At 29.6% G+C, this 17505-nt stretch overlaps 2 protein-coding genes across 2 annotated transcripts; one reads left to right on the top strand and one right to left on the bottom strand.

Annotated features, from left to right (window-relative positions):
- Positions 1-7477: 7477 nt before the first annotated feature.
- Positions 7478-8327, top strand: LOC123220144 (calmodulin-like protein 3). Its single transcript, XM_044642171.1, has one exon. It carries the CDS (start codon positions 7570-7572, stop codon positions 8194-8196), a length of 627 nt encoding a protein of 208 aa, XP_044498106.1. The 5' UTR covers positions 7478-7569; the 3' UTR covers positions 8197-8327.
- Positions 8328-10593: 2266 nt separating this feature from the next.
- Positions 10594-15893, bottom strand: LOC123220031 (protein FAR1-RELATED SEQUENCE 7-like). The gene is made up of 3 exons (XM_044642028.1): positions 15612-15893; positions 12786-13359; positions 10594-11592 (listed from the first exon to the last, which is right to left on the bottom strand). The coding sequence occupies exons 2-3, from the start codon at positions 13350-13352 to the stop codon at positions 11407-11409; spliced, it is 753 nt and encodes a 250-aa protein (XP_044497963.1). The 5' UTR covers positions 13353-13359; positions 15612-15893; the 3' UTR covers positions 10594-11406.
- Between the last annotated feature and the right edge of the window lie 1612 nt (positions 15894-17505).

The raw sequence follows: 17505 nt of genomic DNA, 5'->3' as shown, positions 1-17505 counted from the left end.
ATCAGAAATGAGTAACAAATTCGTTATAAGTCATGGGTTAAACTTGTCTTAACTATCAAATAGGATTGATCTGGTTTTAAATTGGATGCATCGTAGTTTAATAGTCAAGTCAAACAAATTTGACCATTATGTTAATGTTAGTATGACTAATATTTTTTTTTTAAATTTAATTATGTTATAAGACATTATCAATCTATCCAATTGGTTAGATCAATCAGTCCGTAAAGTAATAATTTAACCAGGTTAAATACTTGTTCAAGTCTAAGAACGTTGCTGATAACATTGAAATACCAAAAACAATAGCACATGCATTGGCTATTCTTAAATAACTTTAAAAGTGTGTTTAGTTTGTGTAATATTTTATTACAAAAATTAAAAAAATATCTTGATGATAAAATACCTAGAAGATTGATGAATATAAATTATTACTATATTTAATAAAATTCGTTAAAAAGTAGTAGATATAAATAATTATTGTGTTTGTTTAAAGGTAGTAAAAGAATACTAGTATATTATTTTATTTAAATATATTTAAGTATAATTATTTTAAAATATTTTTATGTTATTATATTAATTGAAAATAAAGTTATTTTTATCTTAAAAATTAATAAATAAAAATATAATTATAATAAAATCAAGATTATTTCGATAATCTTTTAATAACTAAAATAAAGTTATAATAAAATTATCTCTTATATTATCTATCACATATAAAAGATTATCAAAATATTTTATTATTTATAAACTAAATAAAATAAACTAAATAATAAAAAATAAATTATTTTAATAAATATTTTATACCATGATCTAAACCTCCCCTAAATTTTATTTTATTTTAGAGATCTCCCAAAATTTCCCAATGTAGTGATGATGTCTCTGAACCATAAGTCAAAACAATGTGTTGAAGTCTCAAAATAAGATGCCCTGAGCAAAGAGCACATATCCTAAAGTTAACCCTTGAAGTCTCTAATTAGTCAAAGTTTGAGCTTACAATTGGGCAAAATTGTGTCAATTATGTAACTGTCTAGTGGGATTCAGCTGGACAAATCCAATGAAAGCCAACTGGCAAAGAGTGTTCATTACTTTATTTACTTGGAAGATGGTTGAGTGGAAATCATGACTTATGACTTAGATAAACAATGACATGTTATCGTATGATTAGATAGTTAAAAATTAAAGATAAAATAATACTTAATCACATAATAATATATCATTGTTTATGAACAAAAATTGTATATATAATTTTATTGTAAATATTATTATCAAAATAAAAAAATTAAATCATATGTAAAAGTAAAACATTCCACTTTAATATATGCATTCGAAAGATGCTAGTGTGTCTAATACGGTTGCAAACCAACTGGGTCGCTCGCAAGTTACTTGCAACTTGATTTATGTCGAGATGTTCATGACCACTCACAACTTGATTTCAATGTAATATCAATATACCCTTAAAAGTTGTAATTTTGTATGTGTACTCCCAAAATGTTACATTTACTTTCCAAACTTATATTTACCTCCCTCTCGATAAACTTTTACATCTTACCATGACAAATTTTATCTAGTCCATTCAACTTTTAAATTTCTCATATGCAACCCAACATCTAACTTTAAATAAGATGACCAACTGAAAAATATATAAATGATGTAGTTTAATTATAATTTTAAGAGTCAAATTTGAGTAAGCATTTTCTATCTCGATCTTAAGCTCGAACTTATAATTCTGTAGCTCAAGCTTAAATTTTGTATAAACTCAGTTGAGTCAAGTTCAAACCGAATAATACTTGACTTGTCTCTACTCGATGTAGCCCCAATGTGTAATCTTACCTAATTATCCCTTTTAAGGCCGTCCAAAGTTTTAATTCTCAAATATAAATAATATATTATCATATAATTAAACATAATTTTATATTAATTTAAAATTATTTAATTATATAATAAAATATTATTTATATATTTAAAATTATATCTACATAATATTATTTTTCCCGGTATAACAAAAGATTAAAATTTTTTATTTAAGAAAGGGACACTTTTAGTAATCCACATGTCACCATCTCATCAATCACGCGCAAATAGCAGTTAAGAAGAATCCAATGGCCGTCTTCAGCCGGCCTTCTCTTTTGGCTTGGTCCAGGCCCCAACGACTCTCAATTTCAGATCCGGTCAAGCATTTTAAATTCATTAAAAAGTAAAAGTAGTCAATAAAATAAAAAAATAAATTAGCTGTTTTTTTGACCTTTTCTTTTTCAATAATTAATTTTAATGCATTAAAGTACAATTTTATTTTTTAATAAATCCCCTCAATTTAGTTTCCCATAAATCTTTATATTCAAAATAAAATTTTTAAAATATAATTATAAATAATAAAAATTACAATATTATAACATTAAATCCACGATTTGAAATTTATTTCGCGTCAATCTAATATGACATAAAATTAAAAAAAGTAGTGTTCAATTTATGCGAAAGTAACTTGATATAATCCGAATCGATTTAAATATTTTAGAAAAATGTTAATTTAGTAAAATTTGTTAAAGATAAAAATATAAAAATATAAATAATTATTGTGTTTAGTTAAAGGTACTAAAAAATTATTAATTATTATTTTATTTAAATACTCGTAAGTTTAATTATATTATTCATCACAATATTATCAATAATAAATTTTTTTTTATTATTTATTATTAATATAAATAATAAAAAGGTAGAACATTATAATAATGGGAGAAAGACTATTTCCCACCCAACTTTTGATGCGTTTTCAAAATACCATACACGCCAGATGAAAATCCAGTTTTCCCACCCATGAGCTATTAATTTGGATGGTTTCTGTTTGCATAAGGGTAAAATGTCCATTTTACCCTTATTAGATGAAATGACAAAAATACTCCTCTGCAAAATTCATCCCAAAATTGATGTGAGGTTTTCCTTCACCTCCCTTAGGTTTTAGAAACTAACATTTCACCTTACCTAAAGTTTTTAAACTTTGAAAACTAACATTTTCACCCCCAAACCTAGGGTTTCCAAATTTTTCAAAAAAACAGCCGCCCCCCATAACTTTCAAAACTAGCAGTTTCACCCCCATTCTGCCACTTCATCTCCCGACGTCGTCTCCGGCGTAGTCACCTACCTCCTCCTTCTTCTGGTGCGACGACGGTGGTGGCCGAAGAAGGAAGAGACGGAGATCTCCTTCTCCTGGTGCACGGTGCGACGAAGAGACGGAGATCTCTTCGTCGCACAATGCGACGGAGATCTCTTCGTCGTTCCACCCAGACGACGAAGGACGACTCTTCGTCGTCCTTCGTCGCTCGTCGCGTCGTCCAGATCTGTTCTTCCAGATCTCCGTCTGTTCTTCATTGTCGCGTCGTCCAAATCTGTTCTTCGTCGTCCAGATCTCCTTTGTCGTCCTTTGTAGTCGGAGATCTCCCATCGATCGATTGCAGCGGCCGTCGATGGTGGCCGGAGAAGGAAGCAAAACCTTAGGGGGTGAAATTAAAGTTTTCAAACTTTGAGGATGGGTTATTTACTTTTTGAAACCTGAAGGGGGAAACGGTGAAATTTTAAAGTTTTAAATAGTAAATGAAGATTTTGCCCCTGTTCCTAACTGAAAAAATAGATGGCAGTTTGGTCATGGGTGGGAAAACTGGATTTTCATCTGGCGTGGGTGGCATCTTGAAAACGCATCAAAACTTGGGTGGGAAATAGTCCTCCTCCCTATAATAATTTCCCTATCTTTTTGCCAAACACCCCTAAGTTTTATTTTATTGAAGATCTCCCAGTTTTTCCTAATTCAGTAATAATGTCTCTGAACCATAAGTCAAGACAATGTTGTTAAAGTCTCAAAATAAGATGCCTTGAGCATAGAGCACTCTAACAGTGGGATTCAGCTGGAAAAATCCAATGAAAGCCACCGACAAAGAGTGCAAAGACTCCAACTTTCTTTTCCATGGGAGATATTGTCTGGGAATCATGACTTATTAACATTTTTTATTAATTTATCTATATAATCCATTAGAATGAATAGCGTTGGACTTGAACCGAGTCAGTTTGAGTTTAACTCAGATGAGTCCAAAATGAGTTGACCCTAGCCGACCTCAGTTGAGCTCGAGTTATTCATCAGATTTTCTAATTAAAAATTTTGGTACAAACGACGTTGTTTCGATCGATATATATTAAAACGATGTCGTTTTAATAACGAAAAATGAATCAAATCGAATTCAAACCGAGTTCAAACTTGACTTTTACAAGCTCAAACTCAAGTATATATGAACCGAGTTCAAGCTCAGCTCGAATCCAACCCTAAGAACAAATCAAATTAAACTGATTTGATCTCAAATTTTGGTTTGATTTAATTCGATTTAAATAAAATTTATTTAATTCGAATTTAAGTTTAGTTTGAGTAAAAAACTGTTAATTCATTTTTAAATCAAGTCAAATTTAAGTTAAAGAGGGTTTGTTTTGATTCAAATCACTAGTGGAGGGATGGTTTGATTTGACTTTGAATTTAACTTATAATTCGATTTGAATTATATTAAATAATTATTAAAATAACGTCGTTTTACCTAATTATTTTGTTAATAAATCTAGAACTCAAATTACGAATTTGAATAACAAATCTAGGCCACGGATTCAGACTATAAACTTGAGTCAAACGCATGTAAAACCATATTTGAGCCTGAACCCAATAATATTTGATTCATCTCAATTCGATTATAATCTTATTGTATACTCCAATAGTGTGAAGTCTAAAGTAAGAGTAATAATATATGCTTAAATAATAATGTATCACTTTATTGTCCTTTTCAAAGCCACCCAAGGCTTTAATTCCAGCCCAAATTAATAAAGAAATTAAAAAAAGGTGCTACTGTATATATAATTTTTATACATAATTTTATATAAATAATGATATATCATTATATAATTAAATAATTAAAAATTAATGATAAAAAATTATATTATATAGAGATATAAAATTTGTAAATATTTTTTTATTATAAAAAAAAATTGTTAGGACTTTTTTTGAGTAATCCACATGTCACCACTCCACCGATTGCGCAAGTAGCCGTTAAGAGGAATCCAACGGTCGTTATCAGCCAGCCTTCTCTTTCGGGGCGGTCCAGTCTCCAACGTCTCTCAATTTCAGATCCGTTATCAACGGTCTAGCATTTTAAACCCATTAAAAAGTAAAATTGGTCAATAAAAAAAAAATAAATGTAGTCTCTCTTTTACCTTTTCTTTTTCTAACAATTAATTTTAATTCATTAAAGTAATTTTTTATTTTTTAATAACTTCCCTAAAATTAAATTCCTATAAATATTTATATTCAAAAGAACATTTATAACATATAATTATAAATAAAAAAATAAGAATATTATAACATTAAATCAAACCCTTGAAATATAAAAAAAGTTGATACTCAGTCTAATATTTTAACAAGTGGGTTTGAATTTGATTTCGGTTACTTAAACTTAAATTTGAATTCAGATTAAACAAATTTAGTTTCAATCAAGAATTATGTTTATTTTCATAAAATAAATTAATTTTAAATTGATTTAAATATTAAAGTTTATATTAATCAGGCCAAATCTGAAGTTAGATTTTTTAGCCAAATAAATATATTATTTAAAGCCTAATTAGTAAATACGTGTATTAAATACATTCAAAAGAATTTTTTAATTTAAAACATATTAAACGCGTATTTTATACCATTCCCGTATTAAACGTAAATTATATATCATATTTAGTTTGTCTTATTTTTGCTGTATTTTGAATTATTGGCTAAACTTAAAGTACACAATTGTTATTTTTATTTTTAATTATTTACAAAAATACTACTACCATTTAAAAAAAAAAACCCAAAAACATTTATTTCTTAATTCTCAGTCTTAATTTTGCATTTTCCTCCTCTGTGGGTTGTATAAAGAATTTTGATTATGTATTATGTTATATTATATTTAATAATTAATTAAATACTTTATATTTAAATTATCATATTGATTTTCAATAAGAGATTCGTGAAAAGTATTAAAATTATTAATTATGATATTATAATATTTTTAGAAATATATTATTGATGATATACCGTATTAAATCCGTATATACTTGTTCAACACTTGTTCTGTATGCAAATTTTAGAAACACTTTTTTATAAACGTATTTTTTATTATTAACTATATTATATCTATATAACTCGCATACCCATTTTTTCTATTTTTGTATTTATTAATTAGGATTTCAAGTTAGTTTATTTTATAAATAATTATTTATTGAATATTTTAATTATTTCGTTGAATATTTTGCATAGAATATTACTAAAATAGACAAAATAAATTTAAAAAAAAAAAGAAAAATGAACAAATAATATAACCGTTTGAAGCCACAAGTCACGTCCTTTCCATATTAAAAGTAAAGACACCAAACCAAACAACTTCAATTATAGCAACGCGTCTTTGAAAGCCTAATTAATTAATTGCGGCTATTTCTTTAATTTAACACCCCTAATTAATTAATTGCGGCCACCAAACCCTAATTAATTATTGCGGCTATTTCTTTAATTTAACGCCCCTAATATTTTTTTGAACCCTCAGCCTTTATAAACTAACAAGACACCCCCAAAACATCGAATTTGGTGTTTAAGACGTTACAAAAATAGGCGTTATAAAAATCGGCAATTGCCAGGTCAAAAAATTATCCAAATCATTATTTTTGAATTAAAAAATTCTCTAGAATTAATTTTTAATGATATTAGTGGTTAATTTTTTTTTTGTTCAATAAAAAATATAAGTTTGGATTTTTCAATAAAAAATTTCAAAAGTTGTTTTTAGGGTAACTTGAGTTACAAATATGTAAGATGTTCAAGTATGAGAGAATAAATTCGAAACCCACCTATAATGTTACAAAATCGATAATTAGATCTGGAGATTACTTACTCTCTTGTATAAGATAATAAATTTGTTTACTTTGAATATGAATTAAATTCAAATTAAAAGATACGATTCAATTTAGTTGACGAGCTAGATAAGAGACTTGATTTGATTCGAATTTGATTGATGACTCAATTTGAATTATATTAAATAATTGTTAAATGATGTTGTTTTGTTAATGAATCGTCAATTCAAACTATAAATTTGAGTCATAAATTTAAATTATAAATTCGAATCAAATTTGAATCGAACTCGAATAATCTTTAATATTGGCTCAATGAATTCTAGTTGAACTTGAGTCGAAATATCTTTTATTTGAGTTGAACTCAAGTTAAGAGATATTTGGACTCAACTTTATTGGGTTCATATTCAACCCTACCTCTAGGTTTTGTCATATGTTTTTGATAATCAGACCGAACCTTCTAGGATGTCTTCAGATTTTAACCAAAATATTGGACTTTGAGAAAATTAACCCATATCGACTCTCTCTCCACCCGTCTTGCAAATTCCAAATACGCGTAAAGCAGGCCGCTTTTCCTATATTAAGCTTCCAACATTTTCTCACCGGCATTCATGTTCAGTCATTCGAATTTCTTTTCTAATTTTGATTCGTCCTTCTTTACTTCTTCTTTCACTTTCCCAGATGCCATCTTTTCTCTTAAGGCTCTTCCTTCTTCACAATCTTCTCAACTCTTTTCTCCTCTATTTAATTCCAAAAAAGCTACGATCGTTCCTCCCAACTGCCTGGTACCCTCCGCCGCGACAGCCACAACCTCAAAAGCCTCCACAAAACTTCATTTCCTTTGAAAAAATGGATCATTCAGAGGTTGATCGCGTTTTCGAGATGTTTGATCGCAACGGGGACGGGAGAATTTCGAAGGAAGAGCTGAGTGACTCGTTGCAGAATCTGGGAATCGTCATTCCCGAGGCCGAGTTGGCTCAGATGATCGAACGGATCGACGTGGACGGAGATGGGTGTGTCGACATTGAGGAGTTCGGGACGCTGTACAAGACGTTGATGGAGGAGAGAAAGGAGGAGGAAGAAGAGGACATGCGAGAGGCGTTCAATGTGTTTGATCAAAATGGAGATGGGTTCATCACGTGCGACGAGTTGAAGGCGGTGTTGGCGTCGTTGGGGCTCAAACAAGGCCGCACCGCAGAGGATTGCAAGCGGATGATCATGAAGGTCGACGTGGACGGCGATGGGATGGTTGATTATAAAGAGTTTAAGCAGATGATGAAGAGTGGAGGATTCAGTGCTTTGGGTTGAAATATTTTTTCTTTCTTTCTTTCAAGGGGTGTACATATTTTGGTGGAATTTTGTGTGATGGAGACACGTGTTCAATGTTTCTTTTATTGTTTTCTAATTTCGACACGATATGTGAAAGTATTTTTATTTAATTTATTTATTCATGCCGAAATATTTGATTAAAATTTTCACTTTAATTTTTTTTTTCAACTCATATCATGCTTGGAAAAGAGGAAAAGAGTGAAGAAGAGAAGTGCACCGCAATGCAAGAAAGATAATTGTTGTAACTTATGATGGTTCCAGTGTTTTGTGCTTTTGTTTTTCTGTTTTTATTTTTTTAATAATAAAATTAGAATAGTATTATAGGTAGACATAATGAATAAGTTATAGGTAGAAATAATGAATAAGCTAAAGGATTATTTAATATAGAGATTAATATATATCTTTGAGGTTTTAAAAATTTAAATATTTATTTATAAGTTATTTTTTATTAAAATTTTTAGTTATAATAGATAATAAAATTATTATTTTAATAATAATTTTAAAAAATATATAATTCGTTATATTTTTCCTCGAGATTTTAAAAATTAATAATTTTATTTCTGTTTAAAGTTTTCTAACTTTGAAAAGTCTCATTTTTCTCTTTTTAGCCCCTCTAAGCTTTTGAAAACTTTAGTTCAACCCCCCTCTTTAACTTTCGATTACTCTAGTGTCTCTCTCTCTGTTGACAAAGCCGACGTCGACTTTTGCTTCTCTCTAACATCGAGTTATCTTTCGACAACGATATGATGTAATGTCTCAAAGATCTCTAGGAGATCTCTTCATCTCTTTGTCGAATGAAAAGATCCCTAAGGTGTGTCTTCATCGAACCCGATGTGCCAACCACCCATTTTGATGGTGAGAGACGGTTGGCCGAATGAAGGAAAAAGGAGAAGTCGCCAGAGACAGGTGGTGGCTGGAGAAGGAATAAAAAAAGATATGGGGTGGCGGAAAATGGACATTTTTCAAATTTGGAAATGTTTAGGTTGGAGTGATAAAATTATATTTTTTTAATAATATTATTAAAATAATGATTTTATTTTAACCATAATAAAAAATTTTAACAAAAATTAGTTTATAAGTGAATGTTTAAGTTTTTAAAATCTGACGAGTGTGCATTTATATTTGTATTAAAACTTGAGTGAAAAATAGCCATTTGGCCTAATGAATATAAATTTGTGTACAAACAATGACGTGTCATCATGTGATTGAGTATTACTTTATTTTTAATTTAAAATCTCTCAATAACATGATAAAAATATTATTATTTATGCACAAGTTTATGTTCATTATTTACACTTAAATACTTACATAATACCCAATTTTAAATATCTAATTAAATATTTAAATAATATATTATTATATAATGAGATAATTTTAAATTAAATATAAAATAACATTCAATTTTATAATGATATATTAATAAAATATTGTAATTTTTTAATACTTCGTTGGTGGGATTTTCATATGAATATACGTTATATTTAATTTTTTCTTTTTGACAAGGGGTGTATCAGTCCTTCTGATAGTGATTTTAAATTAAAAATTAATTAAATAATTAAAATTTAAATCTCGTTATGACACATCAACCATAAATATTATCTATTATTATAATATTGTATTTGCTAATGTAAAAAAATTGTTGACACGTTACACTGTATTGTTACGGCACGTTTTTTTTTTCGGTTTAAACTAGGAGCATTATACTTACAAAATAAGGATATCAAACTTGCAAGACTCCTAGTTATTAAATCTTACTATACACAGTACATATCGTATACACGATACCGGTGAAAATGATCAATAAAACTCTCTCTCTCTCTCTCTCTCTCTCTATACTATGGTTGCAAACAAGTTGAGCTGTTCGTGGTTCAACTTAATTATTGTCGAATTGAAATCAAACTTACTATTATTCAGTTTGGCTTAATTATAATATTACTAAATCTATAAAAGTTTAAAAATTTTTACTTACATCATTAAAATCTTATTTTCTCACTTTAAATATAATAGTAATTAATAAATATATAAGTTATAGATTTAACACATTTTTTGTGTTAAACTTGAGTCAACTACTCTTATCTTGAACTTGAGCCTGCAATTGTTGAGCTCGTTGAACTCAAACTTTGCATAAATACAATTGAGTGGAAGGCTTGAGTTCGAATCAAACAATACTTGACTTGGGTAGATTGCAAGCTTCTAATCCTTCCTCAATTAACCCAATGATTCACGTTAGCCCTATAAAACTTAACCCAGTAAACACTTGTGTTTATGCGACTATTAGATTGAGTATCCAATTAAATATTTAAATGATGTGTCATCATGTGATTATGTGATTTTAAATTAAAGAATAATAATATCCAATCATATAATGATACATTATTTAGATATTCAAAACTGGTGCATGTAACATTGCTCAAACTGAATATAGTACAAATCCTTATTTGGTGAGTGCAAGGTTCGCACTAGACAGTTAACACCTAACAATTCTTAACAATGTAATTCATTCCTGCATTCTAACCATTGTTCAATCTGTATCTGAAAATACGAACCCAGAAAATGAATAGGTTGCAATAATTAAGAAATCCTTATGAAAGTCGTCTTACAGACGAGGTATGTATTCGAAAAACTAACTGACATTTTGCAGGTACCTTGTGGAGATCAAACAGGGCAGCAAATGTATCCCAAAATGGAGTTTGTGGACATCTTAATCCTTTTGAACATCAATGCAGAATCCCTGCTTGAGTCAATATATTGCCAAAAGAGAAAAGGCTCCAACAGTTACCAAAAGGAACAAATATAACTCCTTTTATTAAACCTCCTTCGGAGAAATCAGCTTACAGGAACAACTGCACATGTGACTTTCTAAGCGTGCCCATCTCCCCAGCTAGAGTGCCCCAGTTGAAGAGTCAGATTGAAAGAAACTCAACATTACAATTTCAGGAAGTAAAATGTTAAAATAATCATATTCATCAGCTTGGATATGAACTGAATTCTGCTGAGTGGGGAAACACCAGAAGGAACACTACGATACTTACTATTTTATTTTTTTGTGGTGTTTCTCTGATAAGTATTCACGTCATAAAGGCCAGATGATAAACATGGTGAATCTGATGCTCTAATCCGATGGTCAGATTAAGATTGAATTACCTATTCCATAGAAAATATTGTACTCTTCTTTCTCTGGTTGAGAAGCTAAAGATCGTCAAGTTCAATTTCTTTCAACTTGTTGACAATGTCCTCAACTCTTATAGACATAAACTCAGCATGTTCTTCAAGCTCTTTGAGAATCATGCATAGCTGTTGTTGGACTGCCGCAGACCGCTCTCTTTCATGCTGAAGTTCATTGTATAGATCCTGGATTTTTTTATCTTTCTCTTCCTGCATGTTTCGTTATAATACCAATTTTTAATGCAATGATCGATAAAGAGTAGAGAGAATTGTCAATAAAAATTTTGCACCAACAAAAGCATTCAAGAAAGATTGGTGAATTGTTATTATTTGTACATGTGTCATCATTCCAGAAGTAACAACAAAACTCAAGCAGCTTCCACTTGACTCTTATTCAACGTATATGCAATTTTTCAATGAACATTCAACCTAATTATGGAACTCTATATGACCACACAGAATAACCCTTTAACAGATGATGTGCATTTTGCTACCTGGAAAGTTATTTAGAAACATTACTGGTTCAGGAGTATGAAATAGAAACCTTCCTAACTGAGTCAAGGATATATCAGATTTTTTAAAAATTATTCTTCTCTTTTAAAACAGAAGAAAGATCTGTGTCCCACTTGCGACAGTGTAAATTCATTAGAAGAGGTTGACAGAATAACTGGAAAGATAATGTAAACTTAGCGAGGCTGACATACATGAGAGAGTAACTATATTAACACATGATAGAAGCCTTTCACCTTTAACAGTATACCTACTGGTAATTGTGTAAATAGGCGACTATGCAAATTCCGAAAGAACCCACCATTTTATACTTGTCCTGCCAAAAACACCAGCAGAGCCAAACCTTTATTGAAACCTCACTGGTAAAGCAATGAAGTCGTGGATTCTTCAGTCTTTAGTCACTTCTCTCACTCAGTCCAAACAAAGGAAAAAATTAAGCAATTGTGGCAGAGACATCAACTAGTGATGGATTCATTGATACAAGAAACAGTAACTAAGAATTTAGAAAAAACAGCCTCCTGGTTGATGCTTGCAACAGAGAGTGCAATACTGCACTTGTAGTATTTGCAACAGGTAAAACTCAATGAAACCAGTGGCAGGAAATTCAAATGTCTGTTTTGTGTTCTCTCTGATCTTATTTTTTATTCATCATAAATGCATGAAGTAAAAACAAAGCACAAAGACATATACGTTGCACTCAAATTTAAATTTACTGCAGGGACAAGGCTAAAAGAAAATGAAGGTTGGATATCACAAAAATCCAATGACAGGTTAAACCCCTCAACAATTTCAATAAGAAATAAAATAGAAAGCTCTCAAGCCTGAATAATAATATAATTAATGATGCTAAATTGACCAAGTAACACTATTTCTTTAAAGCAGTGGAGACATACCTCACTGAGTATATTCACAATTGGCAGCTCCCCAGGAAATTTACAATGAGTCATCAGTTTATGGTTGTGCTCCCGAACAAACTTAGTAACAATCCATTTACCTCCATCTCTAGCTGCCAACCTTATCATCGCTTTACACCCTTCTCTCGTAACTGGTCGTGGAGGAAGAATTCTGTCTTTCCTAAGTGTATGTTTTGCAGCACGAAAACCTTCTCTGGAACAAACAAAGTCCCGACCAATAATAGCCATGTTCTTTAATGAGTGTCGGATTCGATTTGTTCGAATGGTGAAACCTGTATTCTTCGCATATTCATAATAGAAATCTCTTGCATCGTCTAATGATCGAAAAGTCATTCCTGCATAAGGTTCTATACTCCCTGAGCTTTCAGCTGTAAAACCTTCCACTGATGGTATCATCAAATTCAAGTCATCCTGTACAACACTCTGTGAATCATAACACTGCAACAAGCCATCTTCTGAGGTCTCGTGATCATCGAAGTTTCCAAAAGATTCATTATCAGAGCCACCATCACTATCTACATAATCATGTCCAGTGGAGCCTGCCATTTTGTGCCTACAATACGAAATTCTATCTAATTAAATATTTCCACTTCCCCTAATCTTATATTTTGCAATCACAATTAGAAGCCATATGTCATTTTAAATATTAAATATTAAACATGAAACAAAATAAGTATTCTTTAATGATATACGGTTATCCATGCAATTGCAATACTTAATGTTACAGGCCAATAAATCAGCCAGTAAAACACAATTCAACCAGTTGATTATATACCAGACATACTTATCAGTATTTTATAATACATAATACATATCCTACGATACGTTACTATATAGGTGGAAAACGATATATATCCTAAGGTATATCAAATTAAGATAATACAATTGATATATCGTATGGTACAATATGTATCCAATGAAATGAAAAATATAAATGATACGGATTGATACATCATTTTAGAGAAAATAATGATGTAGTAGGAATTTATATGAAAATTTTTAAATTTTCAGGAGTATTTGTAATATTTTTCAAAATAATGATGTGTTAATTAAAATTTTTTATTTCATTAATATTTTATTTTATAAAAGGCGTATCATATGATATGATACACGATACAAAAAAATTGGTTTTCAATATATGATATGATACACAATTCGAGCACCATGATATCGGATATCCCAGTTCCAAATCATAATACTCAATACAAGACCATACAAAATGACAAATGAATAAGCCCACAATATTGATGTTCATCATAATGTTTTAGCTAGAAAAAGAAAATTAGAAATCAACCACTCTAACTTAATAATATCTAATCAAACATTGAAATTATTATATTTTCAATTCTTTTGCCGTTTTTAACTTATTAGAACTACTTTAAAATTTACTCAAGAGGCACATACTGAAAAAGACTCAAAGACAGAAGCTTGATACAGCTTTAACTCCATTGACACATTTGAAAAAACCTCACTGATAGCCCCAAAAAAAAAAAAATTCCATTGGTACAAGAAGCATTTCTCAAGCTTTAAAATACACAAAAATTATCACTTAATTTCTTTTAATACTCTATCAAAAATAAGTAAGTTAATTAAAACCCCCAAATATTTTGGTGCTTAATGCACTACTGAATAGTGAATACTGATGAAGATTGAAGATTCTTGACAGAGATGAAGATTGAAGAATAATGTACCAGATTTGTTGAGAGTTTGAGCTGGAGGAGAGGAGAGGAGTTTAGACGTCGGACGCCAGAGTCGGAGTTGGAGACGGACAGGAGTCAAGACACTTGGGATGGAGAGGAATGTTAGGTTATTGGATAATTGTATGAAATTGGGAATATGAATATGTAGATCGATTCCTATTCTAAAGTATATGAGACACGTTTCTTTCCAAACATGCGTTTCATATTTCGTTAACATAACAAAAATGGCCCCCAAACGTTTCTTTAATATATTTCTTTTCCAGAAACGTTTTGCGTTTCTGTGCTTCCTAGGCAATAATTATCATTCAATTTAAATCCATATTACAGTAATCAGTTCAGAACTTCCCTGCCAAGGTATTTGCCAGTAACAGTAACAATTAAGTTACTAATACTATCAGCAGTTGCCTTTGCATTAAAATTTGCTCCAAATTTAATCAGACCAGTAACACAATCTAAACATTCCAGTAATGTTACTAGCAGAAACAACAAATGATCACTAATTCCACAGTAATCAGTTCAGGACTTCTTTGCTAAGGTATTTGCTGGTAACAGTACCGATTAAGTTATCGAACGTTGTCGAACCAGTAATATAACTAAAACATTCCAGCAACATTACCAACAAAAACAACAAATGAACATAATTTCTACAGTAACCAGTTCAGGACTCCATCACCAAGGTATTTGCTCGTAACAGTACTGATTAAGTTACTACTACGGTCAGTAGTTGCCATTGCATTAAAATTTGTTCCAAACATTATCTGTCTGGAAACATAACTTAAACATTCTAATAACATTACTGGAAGAAACAACAAATTATCATTAATTTTAGAGTAATCAGTTCAGGACTCCATCACCAAGGCATTTGCCGGTAACAGTACCGATCAAGTTACTCCTTCTGTCAGTAGTTGCCATTGCATTAAAATTAGTTACAAACATTATCAGGCCGGTAACATAACTTAAACATTCCAGTATACCGGCAGAAACAACAAATGAACATTATTTTTCTAATCCATTTCATGAATCACTCAAAAACTGCTAAAGCAGAAAAACTAAAATATAAATTCCAAAAAAATAATAATAATAATAAAAAAAAGAGGAAGCTTACTTGTATTTCGAGTAAGGAGTGATCTGATCTCAGCTTTTAGCTCGCTGGATTGAAGAAGCAGTTGAGTTTTGTGTTAACAGGCTTTCCTGTCAGGTTTGGTAAGTCAGGCTGAGATGAGACATGGCGGATCTCGATGTGAAATGAACGGCCCAGATCGTACCGATGGTGTGAACGCGTGGGCCAACGACGTTCATGCACGCTGACATGAAGATCGGTTTGGGATCAAAAGAAAGAAGGACTGAGATTACTTCTATGTAACTGGGAAATGACTGTTTAGCCCTAAGTTTTGGCTTTGATAACTTTAGTCCTCACACCATTTAATAGAAGTATTTTCAAACAATAGGAACGCTAAAATGTCCAAAAGATTCCAAAAGATTCCATAAGATCCCATTTTACTAATGTGAAAACTTAGGGATGAAATTGTAGTATTTTTTTTATAATTAATTATAAAGATTTTAAAGAATATTATTGTGATCTCACTATTTTTACGACAAATTAAATATTAATCAATATTATATGTATTTATTTTTATTATATTAATATATATATATATATATATACATATAGATGTATTATTATATGATTGAATGTTACTTTATTGTTAATTTAAAATTACTCAATCACATAATAATATATTTATATATATATTTATGTATCAAAACTGTGTATATATAATTTTATTATTAATAATAAAATTATATGTACCCATTTTGTGTATACATTTATGTGTGATTACATGAGTAGATGACTTTAAATTAAGGATAAAGTAATATTCAATCATATGATTATATATATAAGTGTGTATATATTTGTGTATTTAAAGTAGATACATATAGTATTACTTTATTGTTAAATATTATACTATTTAATGACATAATGGCCTATCATCATTAATACATAAATTGATAATCATCATAATAATATATTATTCAAGGTTTTTAAAACTGGATTAAAATAAAAACTATTTTAAGTACTAGATTCGGTCAGACCATTTGAACAAGCCGGTTCGATCAAAATTTTAGTTGTATATAATAACTTAAAAAAAATATATTTAATTAATTGCATGTGCTTTTTATACTAAATTTTATGTTATGCATACTTTTCATAATTAACAAAATATATGTATTATTAAACATTAATTTAATAAGTAATAACCATTAACTTTGCATCAAAACAAAACACATGTATTAAAAAAATCAATTGAACAAATATATGCATTATTGAACACCCAAACAAAACACAAATTTAATATATGCATTAAATAAAATATAACACCAACCAACTAACACAAAAATTACTGAACAAATAATATTCAATTCAACATTTAACAAAACATATAAAAAATATAATTCGTTTAACATAAAGTTTAATAATAAGTAATTGATCGTCCTTCATCATCACTAATAGTAAAAGATCCTGTCATCATTTCTGTTGTACCTTACATTATTTGTTTAGTTTCTACAACATCATCTTCAATAGCATTATCTACAAAATTTATAGTTGAATTTTTTATTTTTTTCACTCTAAAAATCAATTATTTATACAAGTATGTAAATATTTGTAAAATTATGGGAAAAATTATAAATTGTTGGATCGTTATTGATGGGAATAGATCTCTCTCCATAAAACATTTGATCTAATTCATCTACATTAAGTTCACTAAACTCTTTTTCCTCGGCCACTATCCAGAAGTCAGTTTTATTGATACTTTCATAATCAATTGAATCAAAATTTGATTTCTTGTAACATAGCCTAAATAGTCAAAATGAGAAGAAGTAAAAAATTAAAACATTAAAGAACAATATACCAATTAACGTGATATACCAATACAACTATTAAACAGGGTAAAATCATATTGTAAATAATCAATCAACGTGATAAAATACTCGTAATA

Source organism: Mangifera indica, chromosome 7 (genome assembly GCF_011075055.1).
Source record: "Mangifera indica cultivar Alphonso chromosome 7, CATAS_Mindica_2.1, whole genome shotgun sequence".
Taxonomy (NCBI): Eukaryota; Viridiplantae; Streptophyta; class Magnoliopsida; order Sapindales; family Anacardiaceae; genus Mangifera; species Mangifera indica.
Note: the sequence above shows the minus strand (reverse complement) of the source record. Positions and strands in the feature narration are given on the sequence as shown.